The sequence below is a fragment of the Thermobia domestica genome, chromosome 3 (assembly GCF_964235325.1).
Source record: "Thermobia domestica chromosome 3, izTheDome1.hap1.1, whole genome shotgun sequence".
NCBI lineage: Eukaryota > Metazoa > Arthropoda > Insecta > Zygentoma > Lepismatidae > Thermobia > Thermobia domestica.
In genome coordinates, this window is record NC_137456.1 from 41918184 (window position 1) to 41937199 (window position 19016).

Sequence of the window (19016 nt, forward strand, 5' to 3'; positions counted from 1 at the left end):
CGGATACGGTGAAGTGAATAACCAAGTAGGCAAACAAAGTAGTACTGATCAACTGCAACAAGTTAATAACGCAAATGTTGCTTCTAGACCGGGAGTGCCGGGAATTAATAGCGGAATGGAAGGAGTTAATAACCAACTTGGTAACCAACAAGGAAATGGACAAACAGAACAAGTTAATGAAAATGTTGCATTTGGTCAAGTGAATAACGAAGTAAGCAAACAAAATGGTCCTGGCCAATTGCAACAAGTAATTACAGCAAATGTTGGCTTCAGACCTGGAGAATCGGTCACTGTTGATGCATTTGGTGAAGTGACTAACCAAGTTGGAAACCAAACAGAAGATGGCCAAATAGAACACGTTTTTGAGAAGAAAAAATATGTTGGAGTGAATGGAAAAGTTAATAAACAAAGTGGTCCAGGTCAAATGAAACAAGTTAATAAGGGAAATATTGGTCTTAAACCCGGTGCATCGATCGTTAATGGCGGATTGAGTCGAATTAAGAACCAAGTTGCTGACCCAAAAACAGGTGGTCAGATACATCAAATTAACAATAATATAGAAGTTGATGGAGCGAGTAACCAAGTTGGTAAACAAAATGGTTCTGCCCGATTGCAACAAATTAATAGTAATGCAAATGCTGGATTGGTAGTTCCTTTCGGATTGGGTGCAGCTAATAATAGTGCTGCCCAACAAGAAAATGGAGAATTACAGCAAGTTAATGAAAATAATAGATATGATGGAGTGAATAACCAAGTTGCTAAACAAAGTGGTTCTGGTCAACTGCAACAAGTTAACTCAAATGTTGGTATTAAACCTGGCGTAACGGTCTTCCCTACCGAATTAAGTAGAGTTAATAACCAAGTAGCTAGTCAGCAGGGCAATGGTCAGCTACAGCAAGTTAATAAAGAAGGTTCTGGTTTAAGATCCGGCGTATGGGGCTTCCCTGATGGTTTTCCTGGATTCAGTGGACTAAATAACCAAGCTGTTCAACAAAGCGGTTCGGGCCAAGTACAGCAGGTTAGCAATGGATTTGGTATCGCAGTCAACTTTGGACATCGTCGATTTGGGGAAGTTCCCGTCAAAAATACGGTGAGTTATTTTCTCCCTGAGCTTCGGTTGAATTAAATCAGCGTTTCTCAAACTGTGGTCCGTGAGGTCTGCCCTTGTGATTCTCTTGGAATGTACATTAGTAAAAAAAATCAGAAAAAAATAAAATTTGAGGGAATTTAGTATCCCAGACTATAGCAAAGAATCTCAAGATAATATAAATTCTAACAGATATTTAAAAATAAATTATATATATATATAATTTTGATATATGTTCAATTCCTGGTGAGAGTGAACATTGAAATTTGATCGCATTGCAGTGGTTCGAGTTCTATATTAAACACGTCTCATTTAGCCTCAGTGCTAAAAAGGGACACTAAACTGTAATCCAAACCCTACCACCCTTGTCTAAAGAAATTACTTTCATATCCCCTTAAAAAGTGAAATTGATTCCGTTGTGCACTGACGTGCCAAATAAGATGTGGAGCTAGGGTGGTTAGTAAGCAAACTTTGAAAATATATAAAATTTAAATGTAGAGGTTTTGTTTAGGGACAATGTAACCAAAAATGTACATCTGGTCAAAGTTCACGCGGAGAAAATAATATAATCTTGGTAACAGTAACATTTTATATGGCAATTGAGGCTAATATCGCCACTAATATTGAAATTAATTCATTGATTATCAACAACAAAAAAAGTAAATTCTACATCAACTTCCTAGAACCTTGTATTAAAATAACCATCTGCTGAATTTGCAATATGAGAAACCAGCTACAGTTTATTAGTGTTTCTGTTACAATAGGCAAAACGGCGATATTGTAAGCATCTAAACATAACATCGCCACTTACAAATATCAGAATTTACATAATAGATACATATATTTGAGTAGTAAGTATTCAATCCAATATTAGAAGAACATCATTGGAAACACAATAAACATACGCAACAAATAGCAATACATAATGAACCACTAATGTTAAAAAGTATGCCCAGTAAGTAATAAAACCATTTACTTATTTTATGGACTCAAATAACGCAATGTAATCTTAAAACAAATCTTTGTCCAACAATACACAGTCGGTTTCACGCTCCTGATGGTCTAACTACTAACACAGACATCCCTGACTCACAATTTTCATGAAACCACACCATGCATTCCTTATATTGAATCCAGGTCTTTTTGGTGGTAATAAAACTCCTCCACAATCACCGCAAAAATTGTCTTTCTGATGGCTCTTCTTAATAATAGGGTGAGTTTTGCTAACGCGCAACTTCGGTTGATGATAATCGTTTTCGAGTTGTCTTGATGGTTCTGCCATATTTAACCCTATCTTCCCGATTTTCTTTGAAGTTTGTATTTGGAAGCTCCTTCAAATTCTGTCAACAATTTCCGTTTCAGAATAACTGCCTCGCTTTTAATGGATTTTTTTTACAAAGCTCTGAACATTTAATTTTAGGTACTTACAAAATCTTAGTCACGTTATTTTTGAATGAGACTTTACCCTCGAGACTTTGCAGTGATCCACGGGAATCTGTCGGAGTTGGAGGTTTATCTTTCTCTGTAGTGGAATCATTAAGTTCATTATCAGCTACAGACTTGGGGACATTCGATCTTTCGGAGATTAAACTAAGAAAAAAGGCAGTTTCTGGGAACATGTTTGGATCATAGGGACGTTTGAGTTTCTGATTCCCTAAGCCCTGAAATAGCATTTTGAAGAGTTGTGGCCCTGTATTATGCCATGCTCAAGCAAAAAGTCTAGAAACCTGTTGCTTGTTTAATGAGTTCCCCAGATATTTTATTCGAAACGTGTCTCTGGCTTCATTCGGGTTACTTTGAGTGATTTCAAACACCTTACATCAAGTGCTTGCAGTTCGTGGCTACAGTAGGAGGGAAGACAAAGCATCACAATATCAAACTTGACAGTCAATTCAAGGGCAGATGCATCCAGATGACTGTGATGGTCGTTGGCGATATTACTAACAAGAGTATATGGTGGTATTGTCTGCGTTGTACTATTTTAGTTATTCGTTACTAAATTTCAACTAGTAAAAGGAAATACATTTTCTTTATCACCTACAATGAGCTAAAATACTTCGTGATGAAAATATGCATTAGAGATTCTGGGCCTTATGCAGAGTCGTTTTGATGCCTCACTAAGGCTATACTACGGGTTTGACTAACGGATGGTTATCAAAATTTTATTCAGAGTCTCTGATTAGGACGTAGTATTTGACGAAGTTAATCAGATGTGACTAATTAGTCTAGAGCAGAGGTTAATCTTGTACCCACGGTTTAGCATGCGACACAACATTTCGCATTTCGTATTTCATGTATTTTCATTTTTACAGACTATGCATGCGCACATCTACTTTTCCGTAGTTGCCACATTTATTTTTCTCACCCGATGCATTGAGGTTATATTAGTTAATCATACCCAAATCAACTTTTTAGTTGTATTCAAAGTAGACTCTGAATACCAAAAAGTACACCTTCCTTAGTAAAGACCTAGTATACCAGCTAACTAGTCTCTGACTAACCTTCGATTAACGAATTCTCTCTGAATACCGACCTCTATGTCTACAAAGCAAAGAGAACAGGAGAGTACTTACCTAAAAGTTTCTTGAAAATTGACGATATACGAATTCTTGAAAATGGCTTTGAAGTACACAGTTTGTCTTCTTTCACAACGCCTCAGGCGAACTAAAGGAACAGGAACTTACCGAAAACGCGTAAGCACGTATCAGCAGGCAATCAAAGAATATACGCAAAAGGAAATAGCTTTTCAACAGTGTAGATAACTTCTCAAGCTAAAATTATCCATATGAGCGGCAATATTATCGACACAGTTAATGATATTATTATTATTATTATTATTATTATTATTATTATTATTATTATTATTATTATTATTATCTTATTAATGATATTTTCTGTTATTATTATATTTAAGTCGTTGATTATAATAACGAAGTAGTCTAATCTTTACTACCGATCTTAAGTGTGAGTGATCGAATGTCGACGGCTAACTGTACTTCGGATACGGTAGAAAACGCTACTGGCCGCAGAATGTTTCCCAGTGATTTCAGTCGGGGCTAGAGGGGATAATTTGAAATAAGTCACAAATACTATTTAAATTTAAAACCCTGTATTGTTTTCAGAGAAGGATATATCCAGAAAATTTAGGCTCCTTTACCTAGTTGGGGACTTTGTCCTTAGACCCTTACATTTGTTGGGTATACGGCCTCGCACCTCTTATTACAGCCTTTGCTTTAATTCTTCGCCGTACAAGAATACATTCAGGGCTTTTATTTTTGCGAAAATTTAAACTCCTTTACCCCTTAAAATATCCATTTTAATCAAAGTGAAATGATACAAGCCCATGTCGACTCAAGTGATGAGTGTGTTAAAAAAATTAATTTCAAATGGTTCGTTCGTTTTCCCCTGATGAGGAGATTGACAACTTCAGGTTAACTTATTACAACTATTGCAACTCCCGTCCTCTGTGTTTTTCTACTATGGAAAACACTAAAACACGCTTTAAAACACGTCTTTGATCAACTCTAACTTTAAGTGATTTCGAGATATTGACATTTTATTGTAACAATTGCAACTCCTACCCTATGTTTCCCCTTCTAAGGCATATATATATATCTGTATATATATATCTGTATATATATATATATAATACGCTGAAACATGTCTTTAATTATTTTAAATGAAAAGTCTAAATACCCAATTTCATGTCTTTAACCTAAAAGGATTTCGAGATATGGTCATTCTGTTATAACAATATTGTAACACTACCCTATTTTCTTCGCCCTTTTTTCTTTCTTTCTAGGAGAAATATAAAAAACCGGTGAAACACATGTATAATTATTTTAAATGGGAAATCCATATATCATATTTCATTAGTAAGACTATTCATGGCTTTGGATTGATTATTTTAACAAAAGAGACACTGACCAAAGCTTAAAACCCACTTTATTTTAAATTATAATTTGTTCCTGTTTCGGATATCTAACATATCCTTCTTCAGACACTATCGAAAATAAATGAAAATACAGACATATATATATAAATATTGTTACGACAAAGTTTAAATTCTTTAACCGTCATATATATAGTCATTGTTGTACTTTTTTATTTTTACTTATTTATTTTCTTCTTTTTTCCTATTTACTGAGGCCTTCAGCCAATCCCATAAGTCTTCGTTTTCACTTTCCAACTAATCACGTTCCTTCATTTTTGGTTCTTATAAGGGCCTTTTTTAAATTTTCTTTTTCTCTATGCTATTCAAACTTCCTTGCCATAATTCTTTAATAGGTAAGCCACCTGTCCAGTTCATCAGTTTATCTCTTCCTACCTTCTTTATCCAATCTGCTTCTTTCCACTTCCTTATTATCATTCTTTTCTCCATCTCCAATACTTCCGTCTTATCCCAATTAATTCCATGATTAGTCTCTTTAACATATTTGTATATGGCATTGGTATCTTTCTTCCCCTAACATCATCTTTATGTTGTTTTAATCTTTCTTTCACACTCTTTCCTGTCTCTCCTATATATGACATATCGCAGTCCTCATACCATACCCTATAGATGATTCCTTCTTCCTGTTCGTTAATCTTTTTGGTGCCTTTTCTATTCTTCTTCTTTATTGACCTTAATAAATTTTCTCCACTCTTTCTATACGTTCTGACCCCTCCATTCTTCAATAAATTCTTCAGTTTCTCCGTTTCTTCTCCCATACTTTCTATACCATGGCATTTTCCACTCTCATCCTCTTCATTTTTCTTTCTCCCTCTCTTCCTCTTCCTGTGTTCTTCTTCCTTCTCTAACTCCTTCTTGCTGTAACCGTTCTTCTCTAACTGTCTGTAGAATTTATGTATGCTCTCCTTCCTTTCTTCCTCTTCGTCCTCCAGCATTTCTATTCTTCTTATCATATTTGTTATGAAATTTCTCTTTGTACTCCTATCCACGTCGCCCCTCTCATGGCAGTACACTCTCGCTGAGCACTCTTTCTGATCTAGGAGACAATTAGAGAACTTCAAAGATAGTGTGGAAGATAAAGAAAAAGGCATAAGCTTGGACATGGAGTTGGAAGAAAATGGAAGAAAAAGCTTTTTAGACATGACCATAATAAAACAAGAAGAAGATCTGGTTACGAGGTGGTACCAGAAAGAGTGCTCAGCGGGATTCCCTCTTGGTAAAAATTGTGTCCTTACGTGTTCAGCCACATTGTCACGAGGTGTGTCACCTCCTTGTCTGAAGCGAATCGACGGCCTCCTAGGTGCTTATTCAAATGCAGGAACAGTATAGGTGGTATGATATCTCAGCAAAACTGCTTTAACAGCATGGTGGTCTTCTGGGCTGTATAAGGGGAAAGTGATGTGAAGGACGATGACGGTGAGAAGTCCTGGCAAAGACATTACCAGTCTCTCCGTAAACCTCAAGGGTATTATAAAAAAGAGGATCTGCCCTTATAACAAAATCTTGAAGCCATACGTCACAGTTTCGCTACCCCTACTCTGCCCACTCCGCCCAATAGGATCGCAATATTTTGAGCCAACAACCATGGCAGAAACGAAAGTAGCCAATCAGACGATGACGGAAACGAGAGTAGCCAAACAGACGTGCCTATGTTCGGCTGTTTTTATTTTTATTTTGCTTCATTGATTTAATAGAATGAAGGTACATATGGGCAGATCCTCTATTTTATAACATCCTTGGTAAACCTCTACCAGCTACCGGTGAATTTCAGCCGCGATTATATGCTTCACCCACAAAAACCGAGTAACTGAGCGGATTTCTTCGCGATACCAGTTTATCAAACCAGTAGCCATATGTGTTTACATACAACAAGAGCCGTAGTTGGCGGATGGTTGAAACTCTGCACAGTTGCTAACTCCATGTATTAAAGCTACCGCTCACTTCTCACTCTTCTATAACACGAAACTCCAGAAGTATCGGTCTTCTATTCTTAGTTTCTCATCCTCTCTTGTATACAAATTTTCTTTAAACTAGTAGAACCTTAAAGATAAAGGCAGTCAGATAACGTTGAAACATTAGTTCTAATAGAATAAATCATTGATTAAATATAAGGAACATCTTATTTATTAAATTACATATATATCAGTGAAAACTATCTTCGTTTAGAAATAGATTTACTTCATTTACTTTTTTTTGGAATCATTACAAAATTTGCATAATTAACAGTATTTGACAAAAACATTATTTTTTTCTTTCAGGCAGGTGCCGCGCAAAATGGCCGACTGAACACACATGGTCACAGTTCAGTAAATAATCAAGTCGCTTCACAAACTGGGGACGGACAAATACAGCAAGTAAATAAAAATGGTGGTGGCGTAAGATCTGGTGTAACGAGCTCTATTACCGGTGTACCTGGATGGGGTATAGTTAATAACCAAGTTGCTAACCAAGAAGGAGATGGTCAACTACAACAAGTTAATAATAACGCAAATGGTGGTTATGGTAGATCCGGTAGATTGAGAATTCCTGGCAGATTGGGCAGAGTTAATAACCAAGTCGCTAATCAGAAAGGTAATGGCTACTTGCAACAAGTTAACAACCAAGGTTCTGGTGTAAGATCTGGTGCAGTTAATAACCAAGTTGCCGTCCAAGAAGGTGATGGTCAATTACAACAAGTTAATGAACATAGTCGATACGTTGGTAGAGTGAATAACCAAGCTGCTAATCAAAATGGTTCTGGTCAAATACAACAAGTAAATTCTGGATTAGGACACCGATTTTTTGGCAACGTTGGCAATCCTTTGGTAAGCAAGTACAGTTTTTTTTCTTAAAGTTATATTTTGTGGACAAGGTAAGTATATTCAGGATGATCAAAAAGTTCACGATAATATGAAATAATGATTAGTGATTATGAGACGTCTACTAATATTATGATGTGATATTTTCTGCCGTTATTATCAACAACACCACAATTGAAAATAAACTCACACAGTAAAGAGCGGGAGATAGAAGAAAGTGGCATTATCCATGTAAACTTCACGTGTTTCCAGAAGTATAACCACCTGACGACCACTTGTAGAAACGACCACATTTTATTTTCGTTTACAAAATCTAGACGCAACATTAACCGACTTGATTTCACCTTTCTTTCAGATGAGGCACGATTATTTTTGCACCAGATGGTGAAGATGGAGAACACTTGATATTAAGAAATCGACAACCCACACATCCTCCACGAGATTCAACTTCATTCGAACAAAATAGGGGCGTGATGTACCACATCCAGGATCTGAATTGTGGGTCCCATTTTTTTTCAATATCCTGGTAAATTTCAGTGACGGCCGAGGTTCATTATCATATTATATTGTGGAACAGTTCATTGCATTACTTGAACCCAAAATAACATGTTTGTACCATCAAGAAAACGGGCCATTCACAGCATTGTAGTTCTAATTATGGAAGTTTCGGTTAACTTTCTAATAACAAAACAACCTTTAGGAATCTGTGGCCTCCAAGATCTCTGGATCTTGCACTTTGATTTTTCTTCTGGACAATTTTAAGGAAAGGAGTCTATCATGATAAACTAAGAAATGTATATCGAACAATATTGCATCCTCTGTTACTGAAATCATTCTTGTTATGCTGCGAAGGGTTTTCTCTAAATTATGTATAAGTGGTGATTGTGATTCTATGTTGTTCTCTCTGACCGGGAATCAATCCTGGGATCCATGTACCAGAGACGTAAGCGCTAGCCACTAGATCAGCTTGGAAGACTAACTGAAATTATAGTTTGAACTTAAATTGTGAACATTAATTCCATTGAATGAAATATAACTACCATATTTTCAGTACATTAATAGCTGACGTTTTTTAGTTACTTTATTAAATTACATTGACATTGTGCATTACTATTATCTAGGATATTTTTACATTATTATCAACCCTTCTATATCAAATATATTGATAGAATATGCTAGTAGGAGTCTCTTTGAATGAGGGATTCTTCTTTCCGTCCTAAGCTTACAACCTACCGATACTCAGAATGATAGTTCATATCCTAGAGCTCAAATTGCCTATTCAAATAGTATCCATAGCTAATAGAAAATGCCTGATCTCTATGAATGATATACTTCTACTTCGAAATAAAAACAGTATGTCTTTGGTGCTTTTAAGTATTTTTGGTTATACAAGATATTATTGTTTTCTTGCCAGTAAGTTCGAATTTTGTGAATCATCCCTTCCAGACAACCAAAAGTAAACAAATTACAAGTTTGGTATTATAATCTTGCAGACAGAATATGCAATGTGATTTGAAAGAAACCAAGGTTAAGTAGCCCTGAATCGAACTGTACTCTTACTGTAACATCTAGGATACAGTTATTCTACAATCTTTTTAACTGATTGATTTTGAGTTTAATGCCCTAACCGATTTTATAGAACCCGAACCACATGAGGTTCTAACGGAAGTCGAACCCAAGACTTTCGTGCCGAATGTGCTTGTGCTGTCCATATAGTCTCAAGGAATCTCCATTACTTGAAAGTACAACTCATACACTGTGAAAAAAATACACAAATTACTTTTAGACACAGTAGGACATAGTGCACATTACCGACACTCTTTAAACACCTCCAGTTGACACATTTTCATCCCTTGTAGGATTGGAGCTGCCATTTTCTTAGTGTAAAAAGAGAGATCGAAACTTGTTGCTGTTTTGGATAAATGCAAAGTTAGTGACGGAGATATGCTTCAATTTTAACTGCTATTGCCGAAGCATTGAATCAGAATGTAGATGCATTGGTTATAAATAGATAACCTATTCGCCTTTGTCGTCAACATTTGTGTCAGTTAGACTATGTTGTCCAAATATGTACCAGATGTATGTACAAAATATGCAATATGTATGTCATCGCTTTGGTTTCGAACTGTTTGCCGAGATGAATTGTTTCAAATACAGATCATACTAGATATTGTTTTCGGAGAATGAACGCTTTTGGACACGTGAAGCACACTTTATAAACACACACTTGATACATTTCCCCTCAACATCTGTACTAAAAATGTTCAAATGCTGTTTTGTTTTGTACACTGTAGTTGGATAAGAAAATGATAAGCTTAACTTTCCGTTATGTCATATCGTTGTAAGACATTTTTCATTTTTAATGACGTTTCTACATCTCTATTCAACATAAACAAAAACACAATGTTTATTGTACGTCATTTTATCTTTCAGGGAACTGTCAGAAAAGTTTTACGAGGCGTTTGGGAACGTGTCGCTAATGTTATACATAATCGAGATGCATCAGACACTGGGGATGGTCAGTCACTGCGATTCCATCATCGAGGTGGTCATGGTTTCCGACCTCCTAGGGGTTGTAGAGGTGGAATTAATAACCAAGTTGCTACACTTACTGGTGGTGGGATAATACAACAAGTTGACTCTGAAGATTGTGGTGGACTAAATAAACAAGTTGCTGAACAAATTGGAAGGGGTGAAATACAACAAATTCACACTGGAAGTAGTTATGGAACTCATGGTGGAGTTGATATTAGCAACCAACAAGCTGTTGAAACTGGTGGAGGTTCTATTCATCAAGAACATTCTCAAGTAAACGTAAACGTTGTTGATAGGGGACACCATCACAGCTAGTTTGACAATGGGGCTCTTCAAACTTGTAAGTAAAATACACTCACTACTTGACACAACTTTAATCCATTTATTCATTTTGTCTACATGACTCGTTTCCATCCCAATATTATGTGACGTCATTGTCTGCCTCTCTCATTCTCAGTAAACAAAACAAGTAGAGAAAGTGTCTGTAATAGCTATTTACAATGTTGTATGATGTCATAATATCATTCTCTCATTTGCAGTGAACACAAGTGAAGAAAGTGTCTGTAATAGTTATTTACAATGTTTTATGACGCCATACAATCCTTCTCTCATTCTCAGTAAACACAACAAGTAGAGAAAAAATTCCGCCTGTATTAATTGTCTGTAATAGTTATTTACAATGTTTTATGACGCCATAGAGTACTTCTCTCATTCTCAGTAATCACAACAAATAGAGACAAAATTCTGCCTTGTTTTAAATGTCTGCAATAGTTATATACAATGTTTCATGACGCCCTATAGTCTTTCTCTCATTCTCAGTAAACACAACAAGTAGAGAAAGTGTCTGTAATAGTTATTTACAATGTTTCATGACGCCATAGAGTCCTTCTCTCATTCTCAGTAAACAAAACAAGTGGGGAAAGTGACTGTAATAGCTATTTGCAATGTTTTATATCAGAATCGCCTTCCACCATTCTCAGTAAACACAACAAGTAGAGAAAGAAAACTCCGCCTTGTATTAATTGTCTGCAACAGTCATTTACAACGTTTTATGAAGTCATGGTCCCCTTCTTTCATTCTCAGTAAACACAATAAGTATAGAATATAACTTCTATCCTGTTTGATTAGCTGTGACAGGCATTCCGAATATTATGTGACGTCATAGTCTGCTTCTCTTATTCTCAGCAAATACATCAACCAGTAACAGAAAAAGAAAAAAGCAACTTCCATCTTTTGATGATGGTGTAGGGTCAATCATTTATAATATTCCATGACGTCATAGCCTGCTTCTCGCATTCTCAGTAAACACAACAAGAAGTAGTAAATGCAAGGAAAGTAACTGTCGTCTTGTACTGATTGACTATGGCAGTCATTTGCAATATCCTGTGAGTCATAATCTGCTCCTCACATTCTCAGAAAACACAACGAACAAAAGTAGGTGCAGGGAAAGTTACTGTTGTCTTTTACTGATTGTCTATGGCAGTCATTTGCAATATCCTGTGAGTCATAATCTGCTTCACACATTCTCATCAAACACAACAAGCAGAAGTAACAGGACCAAATAAAGAACTTACGACCTTCCACGACAGTTAATTACGATATTCTGTCACGACATAGCTTGCTTCTCTCATACTTAGTAAACATGATGAGCAAAAGAATGTGCAGAGAATGCAATTTCCGCATTATAGTGATTGTCTATCGTAGTCATTTCGAATGTTCGATGGCCTAGTCTGCTTATCTCATTCTCAGTAAACATAACAAGCAGCAGGTGCAGAGATAACAACTTCCGCCTTATACTGATTGTTTATTAGAACCTTTTCCAATGTCCTGTTGACGGCGGTTACCTCCCGTTTTGCAGAATACCTTAAAGGTATGCAACGTTGTCAAGTTTACCGATTCCTGTTTCGCAAAATCGCATGAAAAGTTTTGATAAGAACTCAATATTAGAAATATTTGGTGAAGTAATCAAAACACCAACATAAATCCAAAGAGGTACGGCTGTCCGCCAAATAGTCTAGGAAAACCTGTGCCTTTGGTATGTCGGGTGGATCGTCTTAAACGTATGGAAATGCATCAGGAATGTCTTAAACAGGAGCGAGTGGAAATGCATCTGCTCTTCTAACCTATTTCCTCATATCATTATCAACCTTGTGAAGTGAAGGATTGTGTAAAATGGAGAAAAAACGTGTAATGTTGCTTGCTGGAATGTTTCCATTGTAGCGTTTATTGCCGTTTGTTCAAAGTCAGTCATGAATTCTTGCACATGAAACTGGCAGCTTTCTTCTTGATTTGCTGAAGCATGAGTGTATACAATGACTGAGTGTATACTTTTGCTTTGCAATAAGCAGAAGAGAAGTTGAAAAAATGTCCGAAATACTTTCCGTGCAATGTATATAACTATGAAAATAGACATGGACAAATTTTTAATGTTCCATTGTCACTATACTTTTGTTCCTTTCACTTTACGATGTGCTGATATACCAGCCATCTTGACTTTCACAATAATTTATGAAATAATTTTCATTAAATTTGGGTATGTGATTACAATATTACAATGGAATCAGCTTTTCAACATCTAATACAAATATCGGCGTACTTCTGGTGCAGTACAGGCTTTCCACAAACGTATATAAAAAGTAAAATTTCTCTTTCTGCGAAACAGGAACGCGCGCATTAGATTATTTATGTTCTTCGAAACATGGCAACGCTTAGCGTGAAAAACCAGTTTTGAACCCCTTTCTGTGAAACGGATTCTGCGAAACAGGAACACGCGGTTGATGGCATAGTTTGCTTCTCACAATCTCAGTAAAGACAAGAAGCAGCAATAGGTACAGGAAAAATAACTGTCGTTTTGTACTGATTGTCTATGGCAGTCATTTACAATTCTGTAAGTCATAATCTGCTTCTCGCATTCTCAGCAAACAAAACAAGCAGCAGTAACAGGTGCAGAGAAAATAACTCATACTTTACACTGATTGTCTATGATAGTTATTTATGACGTTCTGTGGCATTATAGCATTCTTATCTCATTCTCAGTAAACACAACAAGCAATAACGGATGCTAAGAACGAATTTTCGTCATATACAGATCGTTTGTGGCAGTCATTTACAATCCTGTGACATTATGGTATGATTGTCTCGTTCTCATCAAACACAACAAACAGAGAAGCTGCCCCCATCTTGTATTGATGGACCATACATTCACTTTCAACTAGATGATCTATGACATCATCTTCTGCTTACCTCGTCCTCAGGAAGCACAACAAAGAGAGAGCTTGTGTGACTGACGAGAAAACTTCACTCACATGATGTTATCCGCTACAAACTTACTTGTCCAGGGATAGAACCAGGGACCTTATGCGTTAGAGGTAAGCGCTGTACCATTGAACAACCGATTCTCATTCAAGAATCAGTTTTTTTTTTAAGATTTACAAACAAATTTACTTTTTTCGATTTTCTTGAGCACTACACATGAGGATTTACACTGGTAAACATAATTTTGTTTAGCAGAATGCGATATATCGATTGGTATGTCTTGCCTTTTTTTTTTTTTTTTTACACTTTTTCGTTACATAAGAATAATATTTTAGAAGTTTCGTTAAACTATTTGTGCTCTGGGACTTTATAGTATTTAATTTTTTTTATGTTTCAGGCGTAACCAACCAATAACAGAAGGATATCCAACTAAGTGTCTGAAGGCACCCTGCATGCAATGAACGAAGTGCAAGGATATAATTAGTTTCCATTATTGTTTGTAAATAATGAATATCATCATCCAATTGCTATTCAAAGAATTATGCAGTAAATAATACTAATATCTATGTTGTATCTAAGAATGTAATTTATCTATTAATTATGAAAGTTAAACTTTAAAAGATTACACACATCAAGTTTGTATGAAATAAAAATTAATATTTTAACCAGAATTTTGATGATTGACAACTTATTTTACCTATTCTACTCTAAAGTACACACAGAACGGAAAAGTAGCATTTATTTAATACTTGTACTTGCGTTCCGCAGTCTTGGTTCCTTGGAATCCTGACTTCCCCCTGAAATCCTGACTTTTCTGTAAGTTTTGCATACTTTTAGGGGGCATTTTTACAAATTTTAAAACAATTTGTCCTCATATTGAACTTGGAGCCCCCGAAAAACTTTGGATCCCCTCCGAAATAAATTGCTGCCTGCGCCCCTGCCTCGTGAAATATCGCGGACAGGTTTCATCTTTTCCTCTCTCTCTGTGTATTTCATTCATCTTCTTCTTCGAGAGTGAATGCAAGTGAAAAAAACTATAGAAGCTCCCTTTCCCTCCAAGGACACGAAATTTCCGAAACTTTGCACTGTTTACAGCCTACGGTGCAAAGAGAATATTTATATAAAATTCTAAGGTTCTACGTTTAACAAGTTTGGAGATCTGGCGAATGCCAAACGAAACTAAGTCTCTCATCCCCCTTACTACATGCAATTCCCAAAACTTGATATTTGCAACCTAGGTTGCAAGGAGAGCATTTACATAAAATTTTAAGTTCTACATTTAATAGTGTTTAATATTCACGGCAAATGATGAATGTTGTTTACAAGGGTAGGCCAATATTCTTCCAATATTCTTGTGAACAGCATGTCTGTATTTATTACAGTACATTAAAATAAAGTTAAGATTTAAAGTATGGGCCCTTGTAATGGACTGTTTGCAGAAACCTTCCTGGGAGTTTCTTCATTTCACGTCGATACCATGTTTTGTTTCTAGAGACAAAGAAGTGAGCCATACATGTTTCCACCTCCTGCTGGTTGATTAAACACCGTGGATTCAGGAAGTACGTCATGGACTGAAGCAGGTACGTAGTAATCCGTTTCTAGAAGTTGGCATTTGCTCAGTCAAGGTTAGGACTATACGCTGGGTGTGGCATCAGTTCGATACCATCAGGTATCTGAATTTTTTTATTGTGTTTCTGAAGCCGAGTATGGTTTTGCGTTATCCTGTTGCAGCAGGGCGCACTTCTGTTCACCAATGCAGGATATTTCTGGTGTAGTGCGGTGTGCATCCGCTTCAACTGTTCGGAATAAAGGTCAACCATTAGGAATGAAATCGAACTGAATTATTATTATTATTATTATTATTATTATTATTATTATTATTATTATTATTATTATTATTATTATTATTATTATTATTATTATTAAGTATTCTGCCTTTCGGCAGGTCCTGCGACTAAGAAACTTTTTTCTTTACTTCTTCTTAATTTTCAGTTTGCCCCTGTAATTGTTTCTTCCAAGTTTCTTGATTTTCAGCTTCCTCTTTAAACTCCTAATATTTTCTTCTATTTTTCAAGTCATCGATCAGTTGTGTTCTTCTTCTCCCTATTTCTCGTTTTCCTTCCATCTTTTCTTCTTTGGCGGTATGAAGAAGACAATTTCTACGCAAGATATATCCAATCCAATTGAACTTTCAAGGAAGGATGGTGGTTAGAAGCGTCCTCTTCAATCTTATCTGTCTTAAAACATCTTCGTTTGTTACTCTTTCTGTCCATTTTATCTTCTCCATCTTCCTCCAACACCACATTTCGAAGCTCTCTAAATACTTCTTCTCTAACTTCCGTAATGTCCAAGTCTCTGAACCATACAGTCCAGTGTTCCATATATAGCACTTGACCATCTCATAATTCTACCACACTCAGAGCATGACTTTACGCTCGAAATGATTCTGTTTTGACGACCAGTTCGAGAAGTTGGTACTTGCTCAACCACTATTTTTGTATTTTAGAATTTCGGGAAAATACCCAGTTGTCGCCAAATGTGACAATTCGTCTCAAGGAACGCACATCAAACATATTTTATGACACATATCCACTGTTTCCTGAGCCTGAGCTGAGATCAACTCATATGGCACAATGTGGTAGCTCCTGATGTTGCTGATGGATGGATTTCCTTCCATGATGTCTGGTATGACCTCAGAATCTGTTACCGCGGGACAGGCTGATCTTGGTGATTAACCTGTACGAAATTTCTGGAGCCAACATGTACCTTGCTCTTTCGCATGACAAAAAGTTTTGGATTGCTGCCGTAGTGTTACGTCCGAGTTGGAACTTATACAGTAACAATTCACGTATCTAGCTTTATAGAACACTCATTGTCACTGCTACGAAACAAAACAGACTGAAAATACGAACAGAGTGATGGCCTCCGTGCTGAATAGTCTGATTGCTACACCATCTCTTGGGCCAATTTGATATTGTACTTACTGTCAATCACAGTATATACACGCATCTGTTATTTGGGCTGTGGGAGTATTGTAAAACATATGAGTTACCATTTTAATAGATAATAAAAGAAAACATTTTTATTAAATCTTAAACCATGTCAATGCCATGAAATAATGTTGTTAAACAATTTTTCAAAAGTTAAATCTTACAGGGAAACGAATATAAGTCTTCGTTTATGTGTTTTGGATTGATAAATACAAAAAGATTTCTTAAATTCATTGATTAGGTCTTGTTTTGGAGATAATAATACTATTGAGATAAGTGAGAGGAATAATTTGTGCTATAGCCTACATATTACCCACATTCTTTGTTTTTTTTTGGGGGGGGGGACTTTATTTCCCATATTCTTTAAGTACTATTCACTAAACTGTTTGTGCTAATGCATGTCACCAAGTGGGATATATATATATATATATATATATATATATATATATATATATATATATATATATATATATATATATATATAATGAATTTTTTCTCGTTGATAAAATGTTGATATGTGCATATTAGCAATTTTGATATTGCATACTTTGCTGGTGAGCTTGCTCAGTTCAATTTTGCATTTTAAATGGCAATGCCTACTTCACTGTATGATGTAATACAATAAACTAATAAAATCATCATTTTCATCATAAGTATTTTGTCATTATTGGCAGGTCTTTTGTTGCAACTGAGAAGTCCCATGCTCCACAGTTTTCAGCTAACCTCTTCTTCTTCTTCACGTTCGATTTTTATGTTTTGATATTGCCCATTAACTATAGTCTCTTCCGCCCTCTCCCTCTCTTTCCTGCCACTATATCCTATAGTATGTCCCACATGACACAGTTCCTTCTTCCTAAATGTCCAACTAGTATATCCTCTTCCTCTCTTTCAATTACATCTAAAATTGCAATTTTCTCTCCCACAATTTGTAAAATCCTTATTCATTTCCAGGTCAACCCACCTAATTCTCTTCATTCTTCTCTACATCCACATGTTGAAATCTTACAGTGCTTTTCCATCACTTTCGCGTGATGTCCATTTTTCTTTCTCGATAATAGGATATGAAAGACTAATACATCCTTACCTAATACTGATCGGATAGTACCACATACTCAACTCGCCCACTACGACCTTTGTCAGTACATTAAAATCACCGTAAGTTTTAAAGAATTTTTCAAATTTGACATTGCTACTGGGAATGTTATCACTAAGGCCCGGATTTTTATGTAGTACAAAGTACCGAAATATGTACATAGATATGTAACAAAAATCAATGAAATATGTAAGAAATATGTTAAAAATATGAAAATATGTAAAAATATTTTTTCGTGTTTATTTTGTGTCTGTACTATTTTCTTAGCTAATAAATATACTGTAACATATTTATGTAATAAAAGCTTAACAAGTGTAAATAACTTCTTACAGATACATACAAATTTTCAGGAGAAACAAATCAAAATATGTATCAAGAAAGTAAAAAATCACATTATTGAACATATAAACATAAAAAATATTTATTTAAATAAAAGGCACTTACTTTTGGGACGAACAATGAACCACTAAATAATTTTACGCAATGGAAAAACTTTGTCCCTAACTTGTCACTGATACGTTCAAATTTTCACTAAGAATAAATAAAATTGTCTCGTGGAGAAATGAAAATCACATTATTGAATATCAAAAGAGAAAAAAAATATATTTAAGAGAAAGAATGCTTACCTTTGGAACTTTCAAATTTATAACTGCGCGTTTGAAAACTTCACTAACTTTCGATAGATACGTTCAAGCTTTAACAAGGAAAAAAAATATTATTTAAAATAACGAGCGCTTACTTTCGGAGCTTACCATGATCCGCTAAGTATTGTATACGATGGTATTCGAAAAATTCACTAACTTGCCACAGATACTTCAAGCTTTCACTAGTAACAAATGATATTATCTCACAGAAAAATGAAAACCATATTTTATTGTATATGATGAAAAAAAAGTCTTAGAAAAAAAGCGCTTACTTTACTGATACACAATGAAACACTACATACTTTTCCAGGTGTTCTGGAGTTAAAGAGAGTCGTTGGTCAGTCAGGATCCTTTTATAGGCTGAGAAAGACCTCTCCACGTCGCAGGAAGTGACAGGCGCGAACTTCAACAAATGACACTTTCCAGGGCTGATTTCCTCAGGGGTCTCCGTTTCTTCTCCATCCAATATCCCGCGTGCAGTCCTCAATGTTAGGTATCCCGGATTCCTCTTCAAAACTGACTGGAACTTCCGGGCAATTTTCGCACCTGTTTCTCCTTGCACAATGTTGAGTTTCTTCTCCACATCATCCATTGTTGTCATTGCTTCTTTCAAAGTAAGTCCTGAAGTTTCTAGTTTTTCGATAGCGTTTGCAATCCACCCG

At 35.7% G+C, this 19016-nt stretch overlaps 1 protein-coding gene across 1 annotated transcript in view; it reads left to right on the forward strand.

Annotated features, from left to right (window-relative positions):
* LOC145681424 (uncharacterized) overlaps nucleotides 1-14285 on the forward strand; it is a 38991-nt gene extending 24706 nt beyond the window's left edge. Inside the window, exons 3-4 of the mRNA XM_081753070.1 lie at nucleotides 7298-7843; nucleotides 14025-14285. Of these exons, the coding sequence (XP_081609196.1) occupies nucleotides 7298-7843; nucleotides 14025-14030 (552 nt within the window). The 3' untranslated portion in view covers nucleotides 14031-14285. The remainder of the gene's footprint in view (nucleotides 1-7297; nucleotides 7844-14024) is intronic.
* The last annotated feature ends 4731 nt before the right edge of the window (nucleotides 14286-19016 follow it).